Source organism: Phaenicophaeus curvirostris, chromosome 1 (genome assembly GCF_032191515.1).
Source record: "Phaenicophaeus curvirostris isolate KB17595 chromosome 1, BPBGC_Pcur_1.0, whole genome shotgun sequence".
NCBI lineage: Eukaryota > Metazoa > Chordata > Aves > Cuculiformes > Cuculidae > Phaenicophaeus > Phaenicophaeus curvirostris.
In genome coordinates, this window is record NC_091392.1 from 115,435,977 (window position 1) to 115,463,178 (window position 27,202).

Sequence of the window (27,202 nt, forward strand, 5' to 3'; positions counted from 1 at the left end):
TAAAACAGGAAAAAACCCACCTAAAAGGCATCCTGGCAAGTTCTCATCCTATAGTGATGTTGATAAGGCTGAATAGCACTCTGTTTATGAAAGATTTAAGAATGATATTGGAATGGTTTTATGTGGATTTTTCCCCGTTTTGAACATTTTTTGTACTATGTACATAGCTATTTCTTCTCTGCAGTGCTCCTTTACTTCTTACTTCGTATATCTTGAGATCGTCATTTTCAGGTTTATTTTTCTTTAGTATTTTTCCTCATTTTTCTTTATTCTTCATTAAGATGATTCCAACTTGTAGCACTTGCTCTCGTATCTTCAGGTAAACAAATAGTAGAGACAAGGATAGTAAATTCTTGCAGAAATCTTTGCTGTCAATGCTATGGCTCCAAATAGAGAACCAGGCTTTTGGAGCCATAGCATTGACAGCAACAGCTTAATGAAGAATTTATATCATTGTTTTATTTGTTTATGAAGATAAGAGGGTGGCCGCAAGTTGGATGTTGTTCCTGTTCAGCGCAGTGAACCTCATGTGTTTATACTGCTTAAGACTGCTCCAATTAATCCTATTGTGGACAATTTCTTTCCTTTGATGAGATCTGAAGTTTGGAATAAAGCAAGTGCAACAGTAATTGCAGTAAAACAGCTAGATTCATGAGGTGATTCTTAGAAGTTAAATATGCTTAGCATCACTGATATCTGGAAGATGGAGGTATTTTAGGAAGAGAGTGAGCATTAGAAGAAACAAGTCTATTAACACTGAAGAGACATTCAAAGAGGGATGCTTGGTGCATAGGGACTGAAGGGAAGACAGAGACAGAAAAATGATTTTTAGGCTGAATATTTGGAAAAAATTACTACCAATATGAGAAAAAGTCCTTCTAGGAGAACAAGGAGGGAGCAAAAGACAGGCACTGTCGTTTTCTCTGCTTGTCAGAGAGCATGCCGCTTTGCTGGTTGCCTGCCAGCTGTTTGGATTGCCTGTGGAAATGGACGAAGACAAAACTGTCCAAATATATTCCTAAAAAGCCAAAGAGGAGCTGCACTTGGAGCTGGACTATTATGTCTGTCTTGTACAGTTTTCCTGTGCTGATTGTCTGAAATGTGCACCAGCCCATATCACAACCGCCACTGCAACATCTTTCTCTTTTCTCTGGAAAAAGGATCTGGCCTTACTTTAGTAAGGCTGATGTTTTGGTAGGCTTTTTAGGGCCAGGATTCATGAAGAGAATTTTTCAGGCAGCTTGGAAATGCAAAATGATATTTTAAAATAGAAGTATGCTTTCTTGACTTGGACAAAGTCCCTGGAAATACATTTCTTTTATGCTCTTCAGATGCAGAACTTCTTTCCTGTGACATTACAGGAGCAGATACATTTCCTGCCAAACTTTTGGTAGTTTTGAGAGCAAAACTGCATTTTGGCCTGAGAACACCATTTGGCTTTCCTAAATGAATATCATGAGCCAGTGTTAACGGTTGGGTGGTTGAGATCAAGGTGCATCAAGAGCTAATGGCTAATGGCTCTTGATGATTTTTTTAATAAAGAGGAATATGCAGCCTTTGATTCAGAAGATCCGTGTGCCACAAACACCTTACCTCTATGAGAACGCCCTTACCAAGATCTTTATTGTCCTTTAGGCATTTGCCACCTGGGCACTCCTGAAGGCAGAAGCCAGAGGCCATGCCAACCTCTTTTTCGGGCCATTGCAACCATTTTAGTCATGGAAAACTCCACATACAGGGTGATACTTCAATATCTGAACTGTGAAGACTGTGTTTTTGAGTGCACAAGACTCTCAAATATTTATTCTTTCCTTGTAATAATAAAGATGCACCTTTTAAGCTGGTGAATGTTGCACACCAAAATTCTACTATGCCTGTGTGTTGCTTCTGAGAGCACTAACATGTTAAGGTTTAGTTTATATGCAAATGTTCGTGGTGTAGTTAACCACCAGTACATTATTCTTTGCAGTACAGAAAGCATGATATGGAGGTAGAACTGGTGGAAGTTTTCTTTGAAGAAATAAGGTTAAGGAATTGTAGTCTCCCTTTTTTTTGGTCATGTTTTTTCTTTGATGGCTGGGAAGGCTTTTTGCTTGTTATAGCTATCCCAGAGTTTAAGCTGTGTTGGTCTTGCAGCTTAAAAATACAGTTGTATGCATATATCTGTATACATCTGAATTACGTATATATGCATGGGAATTCCTTGGGATTAATATTGGTATAGAATTTAACATGTATGGTAAGATAAGCTTCCCTAGTACTATTTAGTTCCAAGCTTGACTTATTTCTACTCTTCTATTTTTTTTCCCTTACTCAAATCCAAATTAATAAACAAAACCAGCACAATGCTGTACAAAGAAGATTCAGTCTGCTGTTAAATTTACGGAGTCCATTGGCTAAATGGGTGCTAGCAGCATAACAACAGAGCATAAAGCAGACAACATAGTAGGATTTGCAGGTCAGTAACAGTAGTGCTCCTTTTCTATCTGTTGTCTAATGGATTCCTTACAGTGTAGGGTCTAGAGATGGGGACTCTTGCCTGGGTGTGTGGCTGTGGACAGATGGTTTACCCACACCCCAGCGTCAGCTCTCCAGCCATAAAACATTGTGGCCTTTCTGGAAAGCCTGAAGCTTATTTTCAGCATCAAAAGTACCCTCTGTCAGAGCCCCTCTCCCTGTGCACACTCCATCGTGGCAGGCCAGGGGTAGTGCAAAGGTGCCCAGAGGGGAGCTGAGGAAGCTAATCTCCTCAACAGCATTGTAATAAAAGAAATAAAATAATTAAAAAAAAGTCAAAAAATGACCAAGTTTTTTTTTTTTTTTAAAGAAAGGAAAGGATTTTTCTGTAAACAAAGTGCCTAGCAACTTGGTGCTTAAATGACAGGATCTGGCATGTACGAAGAAGAGGAACAACATCTTGTTTTAGCTCACTGACAGACTGACAAGGAGAGACAATTCTGATAGCAGAGGCCAGTGAGAGGTAGCAGAGGGAAAAAAGTTTTTTATGTTCTGACATTAAGGACAGCAGAAGATGTTTTTCTGTTGTTCTTCACCCTTTCTGGTATTCCATCCTTCTTGCCTGACATACGGTCTGGGTGAGGACATGCTTAATATACATTACCATAAAACCTCTCTCTGAAAAGTGTCAGATGGGGACATTAAACCTCATCACCTTGATGGCTGTTCACATGCAGTTCCTTCAGTTGGAAATAGCACCACTGGCTCGACAGGCTCCACAGGACAATGCCACAGAGCACACAGGGCAGAAGAAGCCAGCTAGTACTCCCAAGGGAAGAAGCAGGGTAGTGTGTGCCTGTGTGACTCTTTATTACAAGTAGAGGTTCACCGCCACTGTTTTCGGTAGTCCCATGTGAGTCCTGAGCGGGCACTGTTGTATCTGACAACGTCAAGGAGGCGCTGGGCAGCATCCTGCTTCAGGAGGAAGGGGATGGATGAAAGCTGCTGGGCCATAGGGATTTAGTTATTCCTTCCCTGACTTCTGGCCTTGACCTAAGGGGGAAACCCAGCTACCCACGGGATGAACAATTTAGTCTCTGTAAACATTGTGGTCTGGTCCCTGCCAAACCCACAGCCTCCCTAGAGACGTCTTTGAAAGCTCCAAGCTGGTCCCTCCTCCACTGAAATGCTTGCATTTAGGTAAAAATAAATGTTTCCTGCTGTACTTGACATTTTCTTATTATCTATGCATGTTTAATCCCTCTTCACATCCTGCTGAGCTTCTGAGAAACCAGTTTAGAGGCTTTATTTTGATGAAAGTCAGAAGTTAGCAGGTATTACTAGTACTCATACCAGGGCACATATTAGTTTTGATTATCAGGAAAGGAAAATGGGAATATCGCTGCTAATTTTAACTGGGCAATATTTGAATCATAGAATCATAGAATCATAGAATAACCGGGTTGAAAGAGACCCACCGGATCATCGAGTCCAACCATTCCTATCAAACACTAAACCATTCCCCTTAGCACCTCGTCCACCCGTGCCTTAAACACCTCCAGGGAAGGTGAATCAACCACCTACCTGTGCATACTCTGCCAGTGCCCAATGACTCTTTCTGTGAAAAATTTTTTCCTAATGTCCAGCCTAAAGTCCTAAGTCCTCATTGTACATTTGCATTGTGCCTCTGCTTTTGGGTCTGCACTGTCGCAGCTGATTGTGTCTCTACAAAGAGACAATTCTTGCAGGTGGTCAAAAGCATTTCAGTCACTTGTGATTTGTCTTGTTCCCTGGCTGATGTGTGTGAACTTAGTAAAGCTAAGACTCAACGTCCACTGAACTTAGTGGCATGACTGTAGCTTTGCCCCAGAAAAATGAAGAAAACTTTATTTCTTTAAACTTATATTTTGAATCTTTTTCTCAGGAGTACTGTAAACCTACTTACCCCTCTTGCCCTCAGGCCAGATTGCTTTTCCTGATCTATATGGCTTATAGTCTTGATCTCTTGGTGCCATTTAGATAATTACACTCATTAACAGACCTATCAGAGGTGTCAGGTTAATTTCGATGGAATAACTAGGCTTCCTCACAGGAGTTACCTTGGCCCTGTTGCTGTGCAACCTGAAGGAGTTACACAGGGTTGGTGGCGTGAGCAGAGAGGACCTATCGTCAGTCTTGTTACCACAGCAGAATACAGGAGGAAGCCCACGCCATTGCTGGAAATAGATACTTGCAAAGTTGAGGACTGTAGTTGGTTTGTTTTGAATTATAGACCTTAGCTACCTTCTTCTTTTCTTCATGTGTTTGTTTCAGGTGCCTGCGACAGGAACACTGGGCTGCAGCCTCCGGTAGCCCCCATTGCTTGGGTCCCAGGCTTTCATGCAAACCTCGTTGGAGTCCTCATGAAGCCCTGAAACACCACACCAGTTGCTTTAAAAGAATGCTGCCTAGGACAAGAAGCAGGTAATCTTTTGATAGTTCCCTACATAAATTATTTTGCAGTTGGAACAACAGGAGATGGAAAAAGCTTTGAGATAGTAACAAACTGCAGTTTGTGTCTCAGATCAGAGGGGAAACCTAAGTACAACTTCCTGCAAAAGGATTTTCTATAAAACCTGAAGTATTTGTTCTGATGCAAAAATATGAGCTTCTGTTCAAAATCACCTTTGGAAATGAGGCTGGTTGCTAGCAAGTCTCCATTGCTTTCTGGACCACCTCCTGTAGACTTATTTTTCACTTCGTATTAGCATCTCCAGGACTCTCCCATGGAGATGCATGTACACAGGCTAGAAATCTAGAGTCACAGGTGCAGGCGAAGGAGAAAAGATACAGTGACAGATAATTTAGAAACCATAAGCCTTGTCATGCCTAACCCATGTTCATATATCTGCTGCAGAGCAAGGTGCTTTAGGTTGGATGGTGACTGTTTTTTGACAGTAACATGACAGAAGCTGTTCTTTTCCAGCTATCTGTCATATACAACCTTTCTATCGGGCAGTTCAGGAGGCAGAGCATTTATTTCACCCAGAAAGCTAAACCTGCTGTTTGCAGAAGTGAGAGATGGGATGGGGACGTAGCATCCCAGGGATAAGGAGCTGATATCAGGATGATTTAATTCCTAGACACCCCAACTTAAGTGGTCCAAGCCACCAACCTGCCTGTGTTAGTATAAAGTACTTTTTAACTTTCAGAATTTTCCGTAGTCATCTGATAATAAGAAGGAAATTGATGTTTTTAAAAGAAAAATGTCTTCAGTGAGAGGAAGCTGGTCTTCCCTCTGTCATGCTTTCCCTTGGCGTTCTTCCAATAGATGCCAGCCATGTAACATATTGCCCAGATTGGGTGCTTGGGACATCAAGGCTGTACCTCTGCAAGTGCATCTTTTGCAACAGCCGCCTGTCACACCATGGGCTCCCGCTGGCCCCAGGGGCATCTGGGGCAACTCTTCACTTCTGGGCTTTGAAAAAATTAAAGACAGGGCTGTTAGAAGATACGCTTGTTGCTTTCCCACCCACACCCAATGTGTTTGCTGAGGTTACCTGAAAAAGGGGGTTTGGGGAACAGGTGCTGTAATGGGGAAAGTCCACTGTGAGAGAAAAAGAAATGGGATCATGACAGAAGACAAGGCACAGTTGCTTACAGACAGAGAGGCTGAGATTGCTCTTCTGTGTCTGGTCTGGGGGCTTGTGCAGGTCTACAGGGCTGGGGGTCACAGTGAGGAGCTGCAGCAGGCGTGAGTGAGCAAGTGGGGTGCCGCATGTTAGCTGGGTGGCTCCTTCCTACACGTGGCTGGGGACATGGAGAGAGCTGGGACTCCAAACCGGAACACTCAAGATGCTACTGGTGCAATCTGTGTCCTTGCCAGCCTTCCCCCATAGTTCATTCTGCAAATACCTCTGTGGGTGTTTGCGCATATTTCAGTAGAGGAAAAAAATCCCGCGAGTTCCAGATAAGCCCAGGTTTACCTTTGGTGATTAAACTGATGACAAAAGATGGTACTTTCCTACTTTCACACAGTCAGAACCAAATAAGACTTTGTTCCAAGAAGTGTGTTTGTTTTCAAGGCCACTACCTATGTGTTGGCAGTAGACTGACACCTGGTGTGGTATAATAGATGTACATTTGCGTGATTTTCACATTTTCTAAAATGTATTTTAGAGTTTACATAAATTTTGCCCAGGTGTATATGTGTGTGCATTTATATATCCATGTAAGGTATGCTTCCTCATACATGGACTGGAAAACAGTCTGGCTCTGGATAGGCTGTATGTTAAGTACATGAAAGAACATACACTAGGAGTCTGCTCTCCCAGATGTCCAGAACAGGGACTCTTCTAATTTGTTTTAGACCTATTACCCATGACTGAACCTAAAAACAAGTAAGAAGTATATATGGCCAAGCCACATTAGTCTGATTCTACTAAAATCTGGTAAAATAATTGTGGCTTCTAGCTTTTGAGTATTAATGAAAATGCGTTTTCATACAAAATTGTTCTCAATTGCTTTCTTAGTTCAGTATTTGAAGGGCTTTTGTTTGCGCATGCTCTGGTATTCCTGATACAGAGAAATGTTAGACACTCAAACAGCCCTCTGTTAGACACTCAAATAGCCAACAACAGGAGTGAATCTCTTCTGCAGCAATACTGTCAACCTCAGAACATCATCTTTTCCTGAAAACACTGTTTTCAGGATATTCATGTGCTTCTCCCAAGCCACTGAATAACATGAGAACAGATGCAGAGTAAATTTCTGCATACTCTTTTGAGTATGTGTGTCTGTGTGTGGATATATATATATTTATGCATATGTATATTCGCACACATTTTTACATACGTATTTAATTAAAGCAATTTTTAAGCTAATCTCAAGACTACTGTGCCTATGAAAAAAAAAGCACATCTGAGGAACAGCCTATTTAAAGATAAAGCTAATTTAAATGTATAAGAAGAAATGTGAACCTTTGAAACATTTTCAAAATTCCTTATTGAATCCATCAAAAAATACATTTCACTGCAGGAGGGTTTTTAGTAAACCAGGATTCCAGTTCTACTTGTTTCATTCTTTTGAGAATATCAACTCAACTATTCTTATGGGGAAGGTGAGCTGGATTTGGTCCCAGGAACAGCTCGCTGGACTTTAGAATGAACTTAATCCTGCAACACAAAACCTTTTCATTGCTTGGAAAGGGGAATTGGAGGAAAAGGAGGGCACTAACATGTTTTTGGGGAGTCTAGGCAAAACATTTCTGGTCAGAAGGTAGAGGTCAAATTTCAATGAAATCTACAGCTCTGGAGCACATGCTTGCTGTACTTCTAGATAGGAAGCCAGATCCAATTCTTTGTAAAGAAGTAGGAAAGCAGATGGGAATGCGCTTCCTCCTGGAAAAAATTTCCCCATTCTAGTGCTCTAAAACAGTTGTTAGTGGACCCATGGGTTGGTGGAATGAGTAACTAACTATACTTTTCTCATCACGTTAATTTATGAAGATGTGTAATTTTTTTGACACTGTAACCTTCTTGGGTTTGCTTTGATAATTTTTCTCTCTCAAAATTTATACTAGATTTGTAACCAGATACACAGCACATTCACCTGTAACAAGGATGATTAAATGACCATCATTGTTATTATTTGGCCCTCTTCCACCCAGAGAAGAGAAGCGGTATGGACCACCCCCTTCTTACCTCAGCATGCCCTAGTGAGTCACCTAAACTCTGAAAGTGCCGAAGCATCCAAATAATCTGATCTATTGTTGTTTTTCTGAGCAGCTGACCAGACATCAAATGTGTGACTCATGGCCTCTTCAGCAAAAAGATCAGAGGCAGATTCTTGGTCTATGCAAATGCCCTACAGGACGCAAGGAAGATGAAGATGGGAGGAACCTGTCCGGGTCTGCCAGCTGGCCAGCACTTACTTGCTCTGGGACACAGGCACTTTTCAAACATATGGAGAAACATGGTATTTATAAAAAACTATTGCTATTATTCTCTCTCATCCGACATGGGCGCGTATCTGGTACTTCTCCACTGTCTGGCTTGTGCGAGCCCTAATGGGTCAAAGTCATGGACTGTAAAATACTGAAAGTAGGAAGAAGGTCTGAAGCATCAACAAGGGCAACGCAATATCAGTGGACTCACTTGTATGGTTTTCTGAGATATGTTGATTGGGGGGCAGATTCCAGGAAGCACGAGTGTGAATTTTATTGCAAACAGAACATCTTGTGGGAATTATATTAAGAAAAATGTGTGTGGACAAGCGTCCTGAAATGGATTTTGATATAGAGCACTGAAAGTAACTAGGTATTATTTTTTTCTTGATGTGCTGTTCCTTCTTGTTTCTTTCAGATGGATTTCAGGAAATTCAGGCTGTTTGTTTGCCTTGTAGGGCTCAGCTGTGCTGGCTTCTGGGTTTTTTACAACAATTTGACCGAATCCTGTATATTCTGTGAAAACAGCCAAGACTACATATCCCCCCCAGAGACTTTTAGGAGATTTGAAGGAAATTTCTCACTGCTCCCAGATATGGACTGCCATGAGAACCCACCTTTCCTTGTCCTGCTTGTGGCATCCTCGTACCACCACATCCAAGCCAGGATGGCCATCCGGCAAAGCTGGGGGAAGGAGAGAACAGTTGCCGGCAAGCGCCTGGTCACGTATTTCCTCCTGGGAAGCACTGTGGATCTCAGTCAGCAGGCTGATATTGCTGCTGAAAGCCAAAAGTACAAAGACATTATTCAGAAGAATTTTACAGACACATATTACAATTTAACTTTGAAGACCATGATGGGAATTGAATGGATTCACAGATTTTGTTACCAGTCCAGCTTTGTGATGAAAACTGACACAGATGTGTTTGTCAATGTTTTTTACCTCACTGAGCTTCTTCTAAGGAAAAAGAGGACCACTAGATTCTTCACAGGCTTTTTGAAACTGCATGAGTACCCTATACGGATAACACAGAGTAAGTGGTACGTGAGTACAGAGGAGTATCCTGGAAAGACCTACCCACCGTTTTGCTCTGGGACTGGCTATGTTTTATCCACCGATGTTGCTAGTCAGATCTATAATGTTTCAGAAAGTGTTTCGTTCATTAAACTGGAGGATGTATTCATAGGACTGTGCCTTGCCAAATTAAAAATTCGGCTGGAGGAACTTCATTCGGAGCAGACGTTTTTTCCAGAAAGGATTAATTTCTCTGTTTCTCGCTTTAAGAAAATCGTGATGTGCCATGAAGTAGAACCATCTGAGCAACTGAGCTACTGGAACAATTTAGTGACAGAAAATTATGGAGGAGTGCTCTAGCACCTTCCCTGCATGAATTAAAAAACTGAAAGGCTCCACTATATTTTTTTTTCTGGAAAATGCAGGCCTGCAAACCTGCCCTCCAAATCTTGCTGCAACAAGACTGGAGCATTTTTGCAGTGCCAAACTAAAATTCAAAGTACTTTTGTTCAGAGAAAATTTGCACTGCCTTCCTAGTCCCTCTTGACAGATTTCTTCATTTACACCCATCTGTGCAGGCATTTAACGAAAAGTGCTTGTAGCTGTCAGGGCATTCACGTCCTGGTATAGGGAACTGCAGCCCTGCCCTTGCAGAGAGCTCTGTGTGGGCAGAACTAGATAGTAGCACAGACCCCTCCTTCAGGCTACACAATTTTTTTTTGCAGAAATGGAACAATTTGCCAATGCATTGCTCTTGGGAGAACCCTAGGTGCTGCAGGTCACTTGGTGGATGCCTAAGGCTACTGCATCCATTACCCTATATGTGCCTCCTGCTGAAAATGTTATGTGGTAGAGCTGGATCCATTCTCAGTGGAAAGTCCTAGTCTTTCTACTAAAATGCACCCCAGACAGATCTTCTACATCTGTGTTTCACTTTGATTTCTTGACAGCAATGGCAAAGTGTTTGCTGAGGCTAAACTAGTCACTTACAGTGAGCTAAACAGTACATCTGATTTAGAGCTTTTTCCCTACAAGGAACTGGGTGTGTAAGGAAATCTTTACTGAGCGTGTAAGCAAGACAAGTGGGAAAATGTGCCCAAGTAATTGTTCGGACTGGGAGCCTCATTTCTTATTTCATTACCAGCAAAGACTCATGAAATCACTAGGATGTTTGTAGGTTTCAGACATAAGGTGCTGTGAAAAAGGCATTTGAGTTATGGGGAGGGAGACGTGTTCATAAAATCATGCCTTACATAAAACTCCTATTTGATTTACGTTCATGCGAAGAAAAGGTCAGTTTTACCAGCCAAGAAGTACCGAAAGCCTATACTATATACGAAATATTTTTTTCAGAGAAGAGTGGGGTTGCTTCTAGGAGAAGATGGTGCTCCTGGAAGCTGAGGGGATCTGACAGTCAGCAGAACTCAGTCCCACACACCCACATGAGGGTGAAGGACAGACCTGCAGATGGTGGCCAGGTCTGACCAAGAGTCACGATGATAAGTCAGTATCATGGTGATGAGGTAGGTCTGAGGTCAAGACAGCGATAGACGGGCCCTGGTGATGACAAGTGAGGGTCAGAATCAGGCCCAGTGAGGGTAACCAGACACTGCCCCAGGATGGCAGAACATGGCCCTGGGGATGGGGACGTATACATGGTAAAAATCGTAGAAGAAAGACAGGGAAAGATACTTTATTACTTGGAGATTTTTAATTTTTATTATTTCTTTTCTTCTTATTGAATTTTGTGAGGACTGTCCAAGTGACTCTTTTTACTTAACATGTGTCTGAAAAGCAGGATGATTATTTTCAGCAAAAATACGCCCCATCCTGTTTAACAGTGGTAATAACATATTTGTTTTCTTCTGATGTAGTGTAACTTGAGCTCATGTGCTTATTTTTGAAAACTGATGATGAAAGATGTAATGTTGATTTGATTGGCAGAAGAATAATGTTATTTATTTTAAGTTTCCCATTCAGGAAATAACTTGCGTATGGTGTTTGTAGGGATGTGGCTATCCAGGTGATAGGGTGGGTGACCAAGGAGGTGTTTGCCTTTCCATGGGGTGGACAGCCCAGCTCTGGGTTGAACAGCGTGTCTCCATCTCCCATCCCAACTTTGTAAGTTTATCTGCCCTTGGACTCAAAGCCCTGCTGTAGTACATCTAGTTTTGCTGTTGTCTTCAGTAGGTGTGATGGGTCACACAGATAAAGTCTAGCAAGAGCATTTTAATCTCTGTTCTTTGTGTGTAACCTATAGGAATGTCTTTTTGCCATTCATTGCTGTTGTACTCAAGGTGCAAACTGGCTATTACTTTAATTTAGGGGAAAATGTTGAGCATAAAGGAATGCTTCCTGGCCTCTCCTAGCTCCCTGTCTTGTGGGTGTGGGGTCTGTGTGCTGGAACAGCATAATACAGCCCAGCGTTCATCCTGGCTTCTTCTTGCTCTCAGAGAAACAATCCTGCGATCCCTTGTGGGTCTCATTTCCACCTCTGTGCCTGGTGCCAGCCTTATCCCAGCTGGCAGAACCGGTTCAGTGCAGTCCTACAGAGCCTGTATCTCAGCAGAATAGCTATTAATTTACATATTACACGGGTTCACAAAAGGCAGGTCTTGCCAGACTAACCTGATCGCCTTCTATGACAAAGTGACCCGGCTACTGGATGAGGGAAAGGCTGTGGATGTGGTCTTCCTGGACTTCAGCAAAGCCTTTGACACAGTTTCCCACAGCATTCTGCTTGAGAAACTGTCAGCCTCTGGGCTGGACAGGCGCACACTCTCCTGGGTGGAAAACTGGTTGGATGGCCGGGCCCAGAGAGTGGTGGGAAATGGTGTGAAATCCAGCTGGAGGCCAGTGACAAGTGGGGTTCCCCAGGGCTCAGTGCTAGGTCCAGCCCTGTTCAATGTCTTCATCAATGACCTGGATGAAGGCATCGAATGCACCCTTAGCAAGTTTGCGGACGACACTAAGCTGGGTGGAAGTGTCGATCTGCTGGAGGGTCGGGAGGCTCTGCAAAGGGATCTGAACAGGCTGGACCGCTGGGCAGAGTCCAATGGCATGAGGTTTAACAAGGCCAAATGCCGGGTCCTTCACTTGGGGCACAACAACCCTATGCAGTGCTACAGACTGGGAGAAGTCTGTCTAGAAAGCTGCCTGGAGGAGAGGGACCTGGGGGTGTTGGTTGACAGCCGACTGAATATGAGCCAGCAGTGTGCCCAGGTGGCCAAGAAGGCCAATGGCATCTTGGCTTGTATCAGAAATGGCGTGACCAGCAGGTCCAGGGAGGTTATCCTCCCTCTGTACTCGGCACTGGTGAGACCGCTCCTCGAATACTGTGTTCAGTTCTGGGCCCCTCACCACAAGAAGGATGTTGAGGCTCTGGAGAGAGTCCAGAGAAGAGCAACAAAGCTGGTGAAAGGGCTGGAGAACAGGCCTTATGAGGAGCGGCTGAGAGAGCTGGGGTTGTTTAGCCTGGAGAAGAGGAGGCTGAGGGGTGACCTCATTGCTCTCTACAACTACCTGAAAGGACGTTGTAGAGAGGAGGGTGCTGGCCTCTTCTCCCAAGTGACAGGGGACAGGACAAGAGGGAATGGCCTCAAGCTCCGCCAGGGGAGGTTTAGGCTAGACGTTAGGAAAAAATTCTTTACAGAAAGGGTCATTGGGCACTGGAACAGGCTGCCCAGGGAGGTGGTTGAGTCACCTTCCCTGGAGGTGTTTAAGGCACGGGTGGACGAGGTGCTGAGGGATATGGTTTAGTGTTTGGTAGGAACGGTTGGACTCGGTGATCCGGTGGGTCTCTTCCAACCTGGTTATTCTGTGATTCTGTGATTCTGTGTGATATGGATATGTTGACTTGTTCATCTCCACCACATGTTGAGTTCCAAGAAGTATGGTGGTAGCTGGCTCCTGGGATGGTGCAGCTGCTGGTCTTCTGTCAGGCTGAATTCATGGCCAAAGAGTAAGTCTCCCTTTAGGAAGCAGCATTTTGGGTTGCTCCCCTGAACAATGCCTGCTTGTGAGTGGCATTAATATATGTCTTACCTGAGCAGATTTGTATCATCATCAAAAAAGTTATCCTTGAGAGCCAACGTCTGCTAGACTTCTTGACTGTGGTTTTTATTTTAGTTCAGGAGTGTTCCTAATTACTTGAATATAGTTAAGAATTGGGAAGATTGTGCTATTCCATGTTTGTTAATCACATTTGCAGATGCTACCACTATATTTTGGGGGCTAAATTCATAGCTACCGTGCCACTGGGAATAAGATCCTTAGGCATGTTTTATGAAAGTATCCCGTTCTGGATACTGTTTCCAAGGAGTCTATCTGTAATTTGAAGTGACCTGTACAAGATACCTCTCTTTTGTTACTGCATTTGAAATATTTTCTCCCCACTGAATGTATATTGTTGAGCATCTAATAGCCTGCCTATCTGAAGCATTTGGCTTATCACTGCTAAATCTCTGATGAGGAGTAAATGAGTGCAGGTTGAAATCTTATTCATTCATATAGCCTGTTTCTTTCCTTTTTGCAGATTATCTTCCCAAGTGAACGCCTCGGTTGTTGCACATTATTTTCCTCAACATACCATTTTCTCTGTGCTCCCATAAATTAGAAATTGATTCAACAATTCTCTCCATTCAGTAGGCTGCTTTGAATAAGAATATCCTAAATGAATAATTAATTGTTTAAAATATACGGTTATCCTGCTGGAAGAGGTAACTTAAGAAAAGTAGATGATTGCAGGTAAGGCAAAATCATTTATTCAAACAAAGCCACTGTCCTAGTCAGTTTGTATGTATCAGCTAAATGAAATTAGCTTTTGTAGTTTAGGCTTTTAACACAACCAATGACTTTTAACACAACCAAAACAGTTTTAGTGGCCTTTTGCCAAATTATGCGTATTTTCCCATAAAAGGCCATCACAGAAAGATCAAAAATATAACTAGAACTGTAACCACAATACTGCAGTGTACATATACTTGTTTTTAAAGTTTTGTATAGGCTAATAAAAGGATCTAGGAAATCTGGGGGGAGTTCATCTGTAAAAGTCGTGCACTATCCTAACATTTTTATGCTTTTGGTGTCACATGATCATTAAATATTTTTTGTTTTTTAATAGCTCTGAAAAGTTACTCTGAAAAATTACTCCATTGCTTCTCATTTAGTAGGAAGAAGTGAAAAAGTCAACAGAGCTGATAGTGTCTTAGAGCTGATTAGAAATGTGCATTTCAGTGTACTCTGTTTCTTCCAACACAGGATCAGGTTTTGTGTACAGAAAACTGAATATATTATTCACAATTCTAACTCATCAGCCAATGTATTATTAGTTTAGGTTAGGATTTTTGAAAATGTCTGTGAACTCTTTGTCACACATCTTACCTGATCCAGTATTACTGAAGAGGCATAAGGCTTCTAGGCACTTTTGAGAATACAAAGTAGATTTTTGTAACAAAACATTTGCCTTACAGAAAAACTGAATGGAACACAAGGGCTAACTCTCTGTAAAGGATCTGACAGGAATGCTGCTCTTCTTGGATTTGTGCGGGTTACTATATAATGTTAAAATAAAATGTGTGACAATGTTCGCATTATCTGCATAGAACATGAGGTTGTTAAGCTGACTATTCAATGTATGATATTTTAGTAAAGTATTTTGTTATCACAGTTTTGTGTGTTCACTTCTCTTTTCAGTTGTGAATGTATTAACATTTTGGGATGTAGTCAAATAAGGAGGCTTGCTCTTTTTCCAGTTCCAGAGTCATAGAATTATAGAACCATTTATGTTGGAAAAGACCTTGAAGATCATCAAGTCCAACCATAAACCTAGCCCTGCCGAGTTCACCACTACACCATGAAAACGTGTCCCTTAGTGCCACATCTACACATCTTTTAAATATCTCCAGGGATGGTGATTCCGCCACTTCCCTGGGCAGCCTGTGCTTGACAACGCTTTCAGTGAAGAAATATTTCCTAATATTCAATCTAAACCTCCCCTGACACAACTTGAGATAATTTCCTCTCATCCTGCCACTTATTGCTTGCAAAAAAGGACTAACATTCACCTTGCTACAACTTCCTTTCAGATAGTTGCAAAGAGCAATAAGGTCTCCCCTCAGCCTCCTTTTCTCCAAACTAAACAACTCCAGTTCCCTCAGCCGCTCCACATAAGACTTGGTCTCTAGAACCTTCACCAGCTTCATTGCTCTTCTTTGCACATGCTGCAGCACCTCTCTGTCTTTCTCGTAGTGAGGGGCCCAAAACTGGACACAGAGGTGCGGCTTCATGAGGGCTGAGTGCAGGGGGATGGTCACTTCCCTAGTCCTGCTGGCCACACCATTTCTGACACAAGCCAGGATGATATTTGCCTTCTTGGCCATCTGGGCACACCACTGGCTCGTGTTCAGCTAGCTGTTGACCAACATCCCAGGTCCTTTTCTACCAGACAGCTTTTCAGCCACATTTCCCCAAGCCTGTAGTGTTGCATGAAGTTGTTGTGAGCTCAGTGCAGGACCCAGCGCTTAGCCTTGTTGAATCTGAATCTGTTGAATTTTCTCCCCTTGTCTAAAATGCCTTAGTATGTACATCCCAATATAAGTGGTTGGTTCCTCTTCCTAAGGCAAATGCATAATTCCCCCGAAAGAGAAAGCAATCAAGAATGAGAGCACTTTCCCAAGTATTAAGCATGCAGTTCTGCCTCATTTTGCCATTAACAGTTTACACATGGTATAAAGTCAAAGTCACCTTAAAATAAAAACTTATGAACATGCTGAGACCTGAATTTAGAACTTTTTTTTCCCAAATAACAAGAGTGTTAAGTGCAAGATCGTCAAAACAAAAAAAAAAAGCAAGGGAATTGATAAAAGACAATTTTAGTCACAGGTGGTACCTTTTGAAGATTAAGCTCCAACCTGAAATGGTTTTGCCTGTGTCACCGTAGCCAGTACTGTCTGTGGCTGACTAGCTGACTGCCATGCTCTGTGGGAGCAGGACGCACAGTGCTGTTCCCCTGCCCCCTGAAAGGGAAATGTCAAATAACTGAAGGCCACCAGATTGTTTGCCAAACACAAGCAGTTATGAACTGAAAACTGTAACTAGAAAAGGTTTCCCTTACTACCGTTATCTTTTATTTTATCTTTTTCTTTGTCGACCTTTCTAGTGTATTTTGGTTGTTTGTTTTCAGCTGCACCTTGCACCAAAGTATTTTCAGAAGCATTTACAAACGTAAACAGGATAGAGGAAAGCATCTGGGTCATAGGACTTATATATATGAAGTACAAAGGACATCCAGCCTGAAAAAAACTGACTTCAAACTTGATTTGTACATGTTCTGGGTGGGCAAATAGAGAATTTTTCAAAGCCTAATAATATGGTGGGTTTAAGGCTATCCTTCTAAAAGTTCACTCAAGTACATTTTCACTGAAAAATGTAATTGGACAATTTCGATGGTTGAGAAATAACCTTGTTGCTGCCTATGTTTCACAAATTCAAAGCCACATTATTTTTGTGGGGAAAAAAATAAATCTAAGTCACTCCTTGGAATGTTTCCAAATGAACCATGTACGCAACATCATTTTTGTTCAGCCACTGACCTAACCTGACCTCATTTAATTTATGACTTCAGTGCAGAGATAGAGGCCCATCTAATCAGCTTCCTATTCTTTCATCATCAAAAGCACTTAGAAATCACAGCCGCCCTTACACTTACAAACTGTCAGTGTACAGCTGTAGGCGCAGAATGTCATAAATTAGTTATGTGGTGTGATTTACACCTCCAGCTTGTAGATCTTCCAGGCAGCAATGTTCCCTTCATGTTTAATTTAATTGTTACTGCTGGAACAGCAGTTGTAAGTAAATGTTTGACTCCAGTACATAAAGGGACATGCAGCTTTTACATGTGCTTCTGCTAGTAAAGGTTCAACGAGGGAATTAAAAAGAAAAGTGAGTTGAGCCGTTTGGCAGGAGTGGGAGTGAGCCGTAGTGTGCATGAGCAATGCAGCTTGTTCCTGCTGGGGATGAGGAGGCAGCAGAATATCTGTGCTCGTTGCTGGCAGATTGAGCTCAGTGCTGCGGGTGAGGGTGTGCAATGCACCTCTGTGCTCACCTGCCCTCTCAGTCCATTTCTGGGGATCCCATCCCCATATGCTGAGGCTGAACTCTGCATGTCTTGTAGGTGTAATCCAAGTGGCAGGGGGTTTGCTGCTGGAGGGCACTACAACTGACTGGTACTATATTCTCCAACTCTCTGAAGAAAGTGCTGCTTGGGACAGGGGAAATGAGCAAACTGGAAACTCTACTCTATAAACATATCAATCATTATTATACTCTTGAGATCTCAGTACTCACCAGTTCCCAAGGCTTATTTTGAACACAATCTTATTTTGTATATAAGTGTAGCAAAAGGAAATAGCTAAATATCAAAATAAATTTACTGGTCCTCTATAAAAGAAAGCCAAAAACCAGCAGTGATCACAAGCACTTCCATTACTCTGTCACATAAAGAGAAACTGAATATCTGAAACCATCTCTGCCAGGGATTTAAGTTCTTTTACTGTAAAAAAGCAGCTTTCAGTCAGAGACTTGGTATCACAGATACAGTGCACAGGAGATATTTATTTCTGGGAAAGAAACCCTGCCATTTCTACTTGTTGGTCTTAACTGAATGCCCCAAGGGAGCAGTGAGATGTCAGTCATAAGGATGCATTTAATGAAAATGCAAAAGAAATATGGCTCTTCCAATATACTGCCTGCTTTTATGGTGATAATCTGCTCTCTCATCATTGCAGTGTCAGTTTGGATCATACCTGCAGGTCACTTAGGGAATATTCGTTAATATTCTGTTTTCAGAGGTGTAAGTATTAATGTTTCTCATAACCGGTAACCTTGCAAAATCATCAGGAAAGAAAGAAAAGGTGTATAATTTCATATTCCCTCAGTAGTTCTGCTGCCGTTATTAGGTAAGCCCTGTGGGGTTTGGAGTTCTGGGCACCGTGCTTGTGTATGCATAACGCTGACAATGATTATGCACAGTTCATCTGTCATGTCCAGAGCTGGACTTACTGAGCAGTGGCTGATAAGTGTTGAACACACCAGTTTTAAAGGAGGTCTGGATAGACTTGCACTTTGTCTGAACTCCTTGAAGAATTTAGCTGTGCATGTAAAGCTCTGGAGGGAGTCTAAAATCGTGACTCTAAGCAATAATGAGAAACGTAATTGTGGTTATAATGAGCGTAGAGAATGGTGTTTACATTTTCTTGGCATGCTATCATAAATTGTAAGGTTCCTTAGAACAAACTGAGTGATAACCACAGCAATTAAGCTAACTATTTGGACCAGAGACAAAACATTTCTAAAGCTAAAGAAAATGTTGCCAGGGAAACTGATGTATTAGAAAGCACTAAAATTTTTCTTCTTAGATGTACACTCCTCCTAATGGGACCAAAGCTGCATCTTCTTTCAATATTCTTTCAATACTTATTGTCACCTAGTCTCCATGATGAATGTATTCATCTATGTTCCTTGAGTTATGACATTTTCATTTTACCAGCTATAACTCAACATCATTTTCAGTGCTGGAGAGGAAGAATGCACCTACCAAAGGGGAAGCATAGAATGCGGTTCAGAAGGAGTGCTGGCAGGACAGTACTGAAGAACTACATTCCAGTTGTACAGATTTATTAATGTCAAATAAAAACTGCAAGGATATTTATGCAAATAAAGTGTTTAATCTTGTGGCCTCCTGTGTGTGAAAGTCTGGAAGAAGATTATGCCCAAAGCTTTCCTCATTAGGGGCCCACAGCAGTTCTTCACAGAGTCATGGCTTTATAAAAAACAGCAAGAGAATGCTTATGAAAAAACTGAGCAATAACAAGTAAAAATCAGATGAGCTGTACTGGTGTTATGAGCTTTTTAAGGATTTATCCAAGCCTTGATTCACAGTAGCATCACTTCATGACTCTTTAGGTCAAGACGATGATAATCTGTTTTTCTAGGAAGGAGATAAAACAGGATTCCTCAGATCAACATAAGACATTTTTGTGTTGGTGGGATTGTTCTCCGCTAACATTTGCAGCTAAACCAGCACACCGAATCTAACAGTCTTTCAGCCTACTTTGTAGTCAAAATAATGAGGCAGGATTCACCAAAAGTTAACATGCCTTGCCTACCTTAGACCCTACAGAAAAAATCCCTGATGAACAGTTCAGGATAGATGCTTGTGTCTTAGCTGCCTAGCAGTAGCTGATGAGGGGGTTCTGCATGCTGTGGGTGGTCACTGGTATTCATAAAGATTGCAGCTTCTTTGGACGTGCCCCCACAGCCCCACATCGTATCTTTCAGATAATTAATCTACCTGTCCAGTCGTTGTCTTTTGTTCACTCAGCAAACGATTTTTTACAAACTGAAGTTTCTTTTAAAATGTAGAGACAACCATTACACTATTGTTTGTGCAACAGAGGTATCCTAATGCAGGGTATCCTAATTTTTCATATAAATATATTTGTAGTAGGCAGCAAGGACCCCAGCGGGCATTGAGGCTTCACTGTGTTTGATGTTGAAAGTAGATGTGGGTCTCCAGAGTTCTCATACCCTACAAAGTGGAAACAAAGTGGGAAAAATGCATCTCAACAGTCACAAAAGTGATAGAAAGAGGAAATGGCACAGCCTTGTTATTTCTAGAGATTTTCTTCTAGCGCATTTGGAGAAATGTCAATCAAAGCTTAATACTGTGGTGAATTTTCAATATATTAACAGATTAATGAAAAGTTTTTGAAAACCAAAGCTTGTGAGAGAAGGACCTGTGACTTCTATAGCTAACACTAATAAAAACTGTTCTGAATGAGAATTATGCCTTTCAGAGAACCAAATATTTTGGCAAGCAGTAGTGGAAAGATGTAGGAGTGTAGAAAGAGGAGAATAAAGGAGGCAGATTTGGAAAAGTTATGGCTTAACATCTCTTTGTCCTGCTTGGCTACTAGAGAGAAGTGTCCTGTAGGCATCAAGATAGACACTGCTAATACAGTCACTAGGTCAGCTTGTCTCTTATCTTAGTCTTTTCTAGATGTTTCAATTCTCCTGTTCTTCACTAGAGAAAAGAACATTTATTTTTTTTAATAGGGGATCATTTCTCAAGGTCTTTGTAATGTTCAAAACCTTTTCAAGCCAGTTTCCATGGGGAAATGAAGAACTTTATTCCTGTTTCTAGTACTGACCTCAAATCAGCTTTAATGTTGTATTTGTAAGTAAGTGCCTTTTCTCTGCTATTTTAATGCTCACATCCTCTAATCATATTTCCTTTGACTCAGCTAAATAAGCTAATGTACAGCATGGAAGTGTACGGACTGGTGATTTCCCCTGCTGTGCTCTTGCTCATTAGAAGTAATTTACAAATCAAGATGCCTAAATGCTCTTCATTTGCCATCATGAAAATTTGTCTAATTCTCCTGTGAGGAAAGAAAAAAAATAAAAAAGGCACGGCCACAATGACGACGACAGAAAGCTTCACTAAGTGACTCTTGGAAAGTCCATTTAGTTTGGGGCTTCTTACATGGTTTTGAACAGCAAGTTGCTGAGACATATGTTTCAGACTAACACGACTCACAACAAAAAACACTGATGGTTGCTCCAGCAGTTTACACAGTCTACACACCATACAGAAGAGATTATATGGTGTGCAAAATAGAATTTGGAAGGGTTGAGGGGAAGAAAAAAACCAAAACGGGCAGAAATCCTCCTACACACAGGCAGAAGAAAAAGGAAGAACTGGAAAGAAGTGTCTAGAGAAACTGGAGTGGGAGGTAGAAATCTGCCTGGTATGCAGGCTGATGATTCACAAAATGATTTTCCATTTGCATTGAACTGGTAAACTTAGGACGTGATCTTTCGAATGCTCATGAGCATGGATAATTTTGTATGTGCATGATGTTCTCAGTGATTGGGGATCTGTATACTTTACTGTGCTGCATAATGTCTTATCCCATGCACATCCTAACCAGTGCCAATATTTTTATTCATCATGATATCACACTTCATTTGGAAAGTCAAAGTATGGAAAGAACTAACAAGTGCAGTGAGAAATAACTAATTGGATATAAATACATGTGTTCATAGCCCAAGCAGCCCCAGGGAAAACAAAGGACATTGGAAACCAATCTTTGTGTACCAGATTCTCCCAGAAAGATTTCAGCTGATGAAAACCAAGCCAGTGTATGTGTGGGTGGAGGTGGTAGGTGCTCTCCTGATGATTCCCACTGGGGCCAGATGCGGAGCAGGTGGTAAACATGGTGGGTACTCTATGCCACAACACACCACGTCCCACTACAGGCTTCAACCAGTCCTCTTTATATTGAGGGGATGGAAATGAAATGCCTGTGATGAGGGCCTGCACAGTGGTGTATGAATCTTTATGCGTGTACATGTTTAAGGGCACAGCTAATCTCCAAGCAATGACAGACCACAGCGTGGTAAAGAGATAGCTGATCAGCCTGTGATTAGCTGGTGTTATAACGACAGCTGTAGCACAGGTGCAGCAACATGACATCCAAAGGGACCTTGATAAGCTTGAGGACTGAACCAACAGAAGCATCATTAAACCCAGTGTGAAAAAGCACAAAGTTCTGCACATCAGGTGGAACAAACTTGAGGTGCAGGCTGTAGTAGTGCTGCTTACGTGTCAGTGGATAGAAATCTTGATGAAGAGACCTGGGTGAAATGAACACCAGGGTAAATACAAGCCAACAATGCCCTCTCAGCACAGGTATGGAAAATGATGTTCTAGGTCATATTCAGAGAGGTGTTGCCAGAAAAATCAGAGAAACTGCTATTCTCCTTTACTAGACACATCTGGAAATCCATGTGTGGTTTTGTGCCCCTCAGTTCAAGTAGCAGGAAGAGAAGCTAAAGAGGGTCCAGTGGCAGGATATCAAGCAGGCAAAGGTCCAGAGCACAGCACTGGTGAGGAGATGCTGAGGGGGCGAGGCTATAGTCAGGCAGAAAAGAGGTTAAAGGGGGATCTAATAGCAGCTTAAATCTACCTGAAGAGCAATTACAGAGATGACAGAGCCAATCTCTTCTCAGTAATGCCAAATTATAATTTTTAAGAGTTCTAAAAGCAGCTATTATTCTTTCCAAAGCATTTATACAAAGAGTTATCTTCATTAATTCAGGCCGAAAATCCAGTCAATCCATTCTAACCTTCTGCTCATTTCCTACTCTGGCAACGAGAGATGGAATCTTCTTATTAGATATTTTCCCTTTTCTTCCTCTAGCTTTGTTTGGATGAAAATCAAAATGCATAGAAGATATCTCAAAAACACTGTTGTGAAAGTTGGGATGCTTGTTGAACAAAAGTTTGAGACTTTAGGCTTAAAAAAAAAGAGATGTTTGGGAAAGCAAGGAAGCAAAAAGACTAAATTACACCTGGTCAAAAAACTTCCTGCAGGTTTCACAGCTTTTTTTTTTTTTTTTTAACAAGTTTGCGTGGTATTTTTTTCTAATAAAGCACAGGTTTTGAAATCTAATTTTGGAAACTGATCAAAATCCCCCAAACAGACTCTTTCATTTCTCTTTGCTGAACTGAACTTTTTCATTTTGAATCAGTGAATCAGAGATTATCTACTTGTTCTGTTACCTTGCTTAGTAGTAAATACAGTTCAGGAATGCCATATGTCCCTTCTTTATGAGTTAAGCTTCCCAGCAGATGGACTCATCATCGAAGTACCCTGATGTGTTGCGTCAGCTCAACTCACTGACCGATGATGGTGTAATGTGAAGGATGCAGTTTGGCTCTAAGCGGAAGATGAAGACTGCAGCCATTGAAAGAGCATCTCTCATGAGGGAGTGTCTCAACTTTGGTGAACACACAACTGTCAAAGTGATAGGAAAAGTTGTGATTCAACTGAGCAAACAAACCACAAAATATTCAGAATTAAATGAAACATTTTAATGCATGTTTTCCTGACCTAATGTAAAGAATTCCCCAAAATAAGAACTGAAAGGAGGAAGGGAATATGGAAAGAAAACCCAAAACCCTCTAAAACTTGAGGACTGCATTTTCAGTAAAAGATGGAAACCTCATTCAGTTTTCTCATCAACTTCCTATAAAGTTGCACCTCTCAGTAAGGGCCTATTTTGACAGCTTCTGCTGTCTGCCTTGTTACCTGCAGCGTTCTAACAGCAGGACGAGCTCCGGCCTTGGCACAGGACGCCGACACACTCACCTGCGCAGTTATAAACCGGGGGAAAATAAACCCTGCGCCTCCCATGACGTCATGGCAAAGTGACACGGCTGAGATGTCACGCAACGGCGTCCACCCAGCTTTTTGGGCCAGGACAGAGTGAAATTTGCTCCCGTGTGTGTGTCATCGGCTGTGCCTAACTTCCTGCTGCGGGACCAGTTAAATATTAACACAGCGACAGGCGTGTTCGGGCGGGGGGAAGGGGAGAGGCAATCCTTGCCTCACCGTATCGCAGGGACAATGTCAGAGCAGGCGCCTGTCTCCAGCTCAGCGGCTGAGAGGCAGCAAAGGTCAGGGCTCCTTCCCTGCGGCTTCTTGGGAAGCTGTCCCTCCGCCTGAGGGAGGTTTCCCTGGGGTGAGGAGGTGAGTGCTGGCCCAGGGCTCCCCATTGAATACCATTGGCCTCCTTCTGCGTCCCTTGAGCGTAGGGTGTGAGCAGGGCTTGTCGTCAAAGGGAAAGCAGTCTCGGAGACGCCCGGGGAAGCAATCCAGGTAACCCCTCCAGAGCAATTATTCCCTTCCCAGCTGAAGGAGCTGGCAGCTGAAAGATAACTTAACCCCCTGGCTTGCTCCTGCCACAGCGGGGGAGCCAGCCCCTGGCTGGTGGCAGTGGGGTGAGATGGGGTGTTTTGCAGCCTCTATTTCCTTCTGTGCACCCTGGCGCTTGGGGCAGGTGTCTCCAGCACTGCGGCGTGCCCAAAACCTCTGAGCCCTGCTCTGCGCCAGGCTGGATCCGGCTCCCACTCCTGTAAGGAAATAGTATCGGTATTATCCCCTGCTCTTCGGCACACGGGTGGGAGGGAGTGGGCCCTGAGTGGGGCTGCAAGCTTGTAAGCAGCGGGTACCCCCACATGCACGGCAGCGCTGGCAATGCGAGTCGCCTAGGCACCTGCAGAGAAGGTGAAAAGCAGCTCAAACCAAATCCCCGGCGCTTAATTCATGAGCAGCCAAAATATCCTGTTTCATCTGGGGATTGAGTAATGTTTCCTGGCCTTTGAAAGTCCATTTTGAAACAAAGTGAAACAAAACCTTATAGATCCCTTGCATTCCTTCCTCGCTTTGCTTCATCCCAAGCTATTTACTGATTTTAGCCTGGATAAGATTCTGGAAGGTTTATTCTTCTCCATAAAACTTTGCTTGGCTCATCTTGCAGTGATTTGTAAGTGGAGGCATGAAAGCTACTGTCCTGTCTGGCAGGGTCCTCTCCCGGCCTGTAGAACCTGCCTGGGATCACATCTTCCTGGAAGAGGACATGGCCCTGGCTTTTAGATTTGCTTCCTGCTGCTTTACTTGGGCTGTTTCTCTTTGTACGACAGATAATGCTAACTCTTAAAAACTACCGACTGATTTGTGTACCTGCTGAGAGTTATCACAGAGCAAGGAGAAATCCCTCCAAGCAGTGCATGGTCACCCTCCATCCCAGCTGCCTGCTGGGGAACTTTCAAAACGCATTGCGCGGACCCAAACCAGACTACAAACTGACTCCACTCCCAACACTCAGATGGGGAAATAAGCCCACAGGTTCTGCTTAAAATGTTGCTTAGTTGACAGGCCTGTCCTTTAAGTTGGCAAGGTAAACTGAAAGCTTGCAAAATGGGAAGGCCAGGAACAATCTGCCATCTGAGCTGGTTAGGTTGCAAATGCTGCAGTAAACTCATTGAGACCCCCAGCTTAAAGCACTGAGTGGTGAGCAACGCTCTAGTATACCTTGATGCTGCAGCTGAATGTGCTTGGAAAGACAGCAAAATTGCTTTTTGTTCCTTACAGTGGTGCAGTGGGCAGGGAAGGTCTGTGTGTGGGTCATTCCTCCTACACGGGTATCCCGTGAGAGGCACTGCCACCCACCCTTTCACCATCCCACCACTAGTGCTTTCACAAAAGCCCTGCTGGGAGTTCATGCTGGGTCTTTGCACAGAACTGTGAAATGAACTGCTTGCTTAAGGGCAGCAAAACAGCGGGGCCAGGGCTTTTGTATTTTGTGCCTTGGTGTGATTTTAGTTTCAGCAAAAGGGCATTTGAAAAAGTATGCTTGTTACAGGAAACTCGCTCAGGGCGTCTCTGTGGTGATACTAATATGTAAGCATTGCACAGAGCAGCCGCAAAGCACATCCACCAAAATCAAAACCACTTTCCTGTCAAGAAATTTGGGCTGGCCACAAAACCACATCCTTCATCCCGTATCCCTTCCATGAAGACAAACTTCAATTTCCCAGCTGAGAACTTTGTAAACCAAGCAGCACCATCAAACTCTCTCCCACATATTTTGAGGGGGAGGAGAATAATATCACACGAGTGAATCACAAATACTGGAAAAGCAGAAAATGCAGAAGTAAGGTGATGGCTCCCACCCAAGCTCTGTATCTTATCTCTGACCAGAATGGAGAGCTGGTGGTGTTTTATTTTGGGATGTAAGAGGTACTCTCGGGCTCAGAGAAACAATTCTGGGGACCCTCTTTGCACTAGCAGTCTTTATAAGTGCTCAGTCTGGGGAACTGGGAGGAGATTTGGTGTTCCTCATCCTTGCCGCAGGGTGGGTGGCATGGGGAGGCCAGGGTGGCAAGAGCCATTCCTTCTGGCTGGAGTGGCCTCTGTGCAGTAAGGGCCTAATGGAACTGCCACAGCAATGATGATACAAAGATCTCCCTGGAAATGTATGAATGACAATCCTAGTTTTGGAGTAAAGCCCACAGGAAAATATGAAACCAAACTTTTCCCACTTCTCCTGAAGTCTGCCTGGTGCAGGAGGCATTGTTTTGCCAAGGAGGTGTAAGAACCCCATCTCCATACGGAGAACTGCTCCCCTCTGATCCCAGGGGAGTGGCTGGCACCTTGCAGTGTTGTCCTGCGTGACAGTAAATGATGGAGGACAGTGTTCATTAGACTGCCAGGATGTCAGTGGTGGCACAGAAAGCACACACACAACGCACACGCACTTGCAGGCAGCTTAGAGAATTACTTATTCCAGCTGCTTGTGATTAACTTTAATGGTGCAGATGGAGCTCCCCTGACACAGTCAATCCCAAAGCAGTAGTGTTGTAATAGCCAGGAGGGACTAAGGGCACGAGATAGAAGGTCCGTAGGAGGAGATTTCTCTGCTGAAGAAAGCTCCTCTACTTCTTTTGAACCAGTTGTTCTGAGAAAGGTTATTGCTCGCCTTCCAAACCCTCTGGCATTTAATCTTCTCCCCTTATTGGTAATACAGGTCACTTAAAGTCACATTTTATCACAGAACACAAAGCAGCAGCTCATTACTGCGTTTCCTAATACATTCTGTTCTTCAGCTTCTGCTCAAGTATGCAGTGACCGCTGGTGGCTTTCTGCCTTGGAGACCAGGAGAGAATGCTCCAATGGAGAGGATCCAGAAATTAATTTTACTTTCTGTCATCTTAACAGCCTTGCTACCAGGTAGGACACATTCATAACCTGTGAAACGAGCCACCATGGGCAAAATGCGTGAACTAATTTTAAAACCATGTAAGTGGCAGTTAGTGGTGATAACAGATTGAACAGTCAGTCCTAGAGGGGGATTATTTAAAGTGTTTCAAATTGTTAAGTGTGCATTTCAAGTCTGAA

The 27,202-nt window shown here is 42.8% G+C and overlaps 3 protein-coding genes across 5 annotated transcripts in view; all 3 read left to right on the forward strand.

Annotated features, from left to right (window-relative positions):
- SH3BGR (SH3 domain binding glutamate rich protein) overlaps positions 1-27,202 on the forward strand; it is a 614,594-nt gene that overhangs the window by 45,778 nt on the left and 541,614 nt on the right. The gene's annotated exons all lie outside the window — the stretch shown is intronic.
- Positions 8,206-10,773, forward strand: B3GALT5 (beta-1,3-galactosyltransferase 5). Its single transcript, XM_069872174.1, has 2 exons — positions 8,206-8,412; positions 8,799-10,773. The coding sequence occupies exons 1-2, from the start codon at positions 8,320-8,322 to the stop codon at positions 9,753-9,755; spliced, it is 1,050 nt and encodes a 349-aa protein (XP_069728275.1). The 5' UTR covers positions 8,206-8,319; the 3' UTR covers positions 9,756-10,773.
- Positions 26,914-27,202, forward strand: part of IGSF5 (immunoglobulin superfamily member 5) — a 32,780-nt gene continuing 32,491 nt past the window's right edge. For all 3 annotated transcript variants that reach the window (XM_069872154.1, XM_069872163.1, XM_069872146.1), the window contains exon 1: positions 26,914-27,034. In XM_069872154.1, the coding sequence (XP_069728255.1) occupies positions 26,977-27,034 (58 nt within the window). In that variant the 5' untranslated portion in view covers positions 26,914-26,976. The remainder of the gene's footprint in view (positions 27,035-27,202) is intronic.

Coding starts and splice junctions, on each gene's coding strand:
- B3GALT5 (XM_069872174.1), top strand. CDS start 8,320: ATGAAGATGGGAGGAACCTGTCCGGGTCTGCCAGCTGGCCAGCACTTA. Junction 8,413..8,798: donor CAAACATATGGAGAAACATG/GTATTTATAAAA, acceptor TGTTTCTTTCAG/ATGGATTTCAGGAAATTCAG.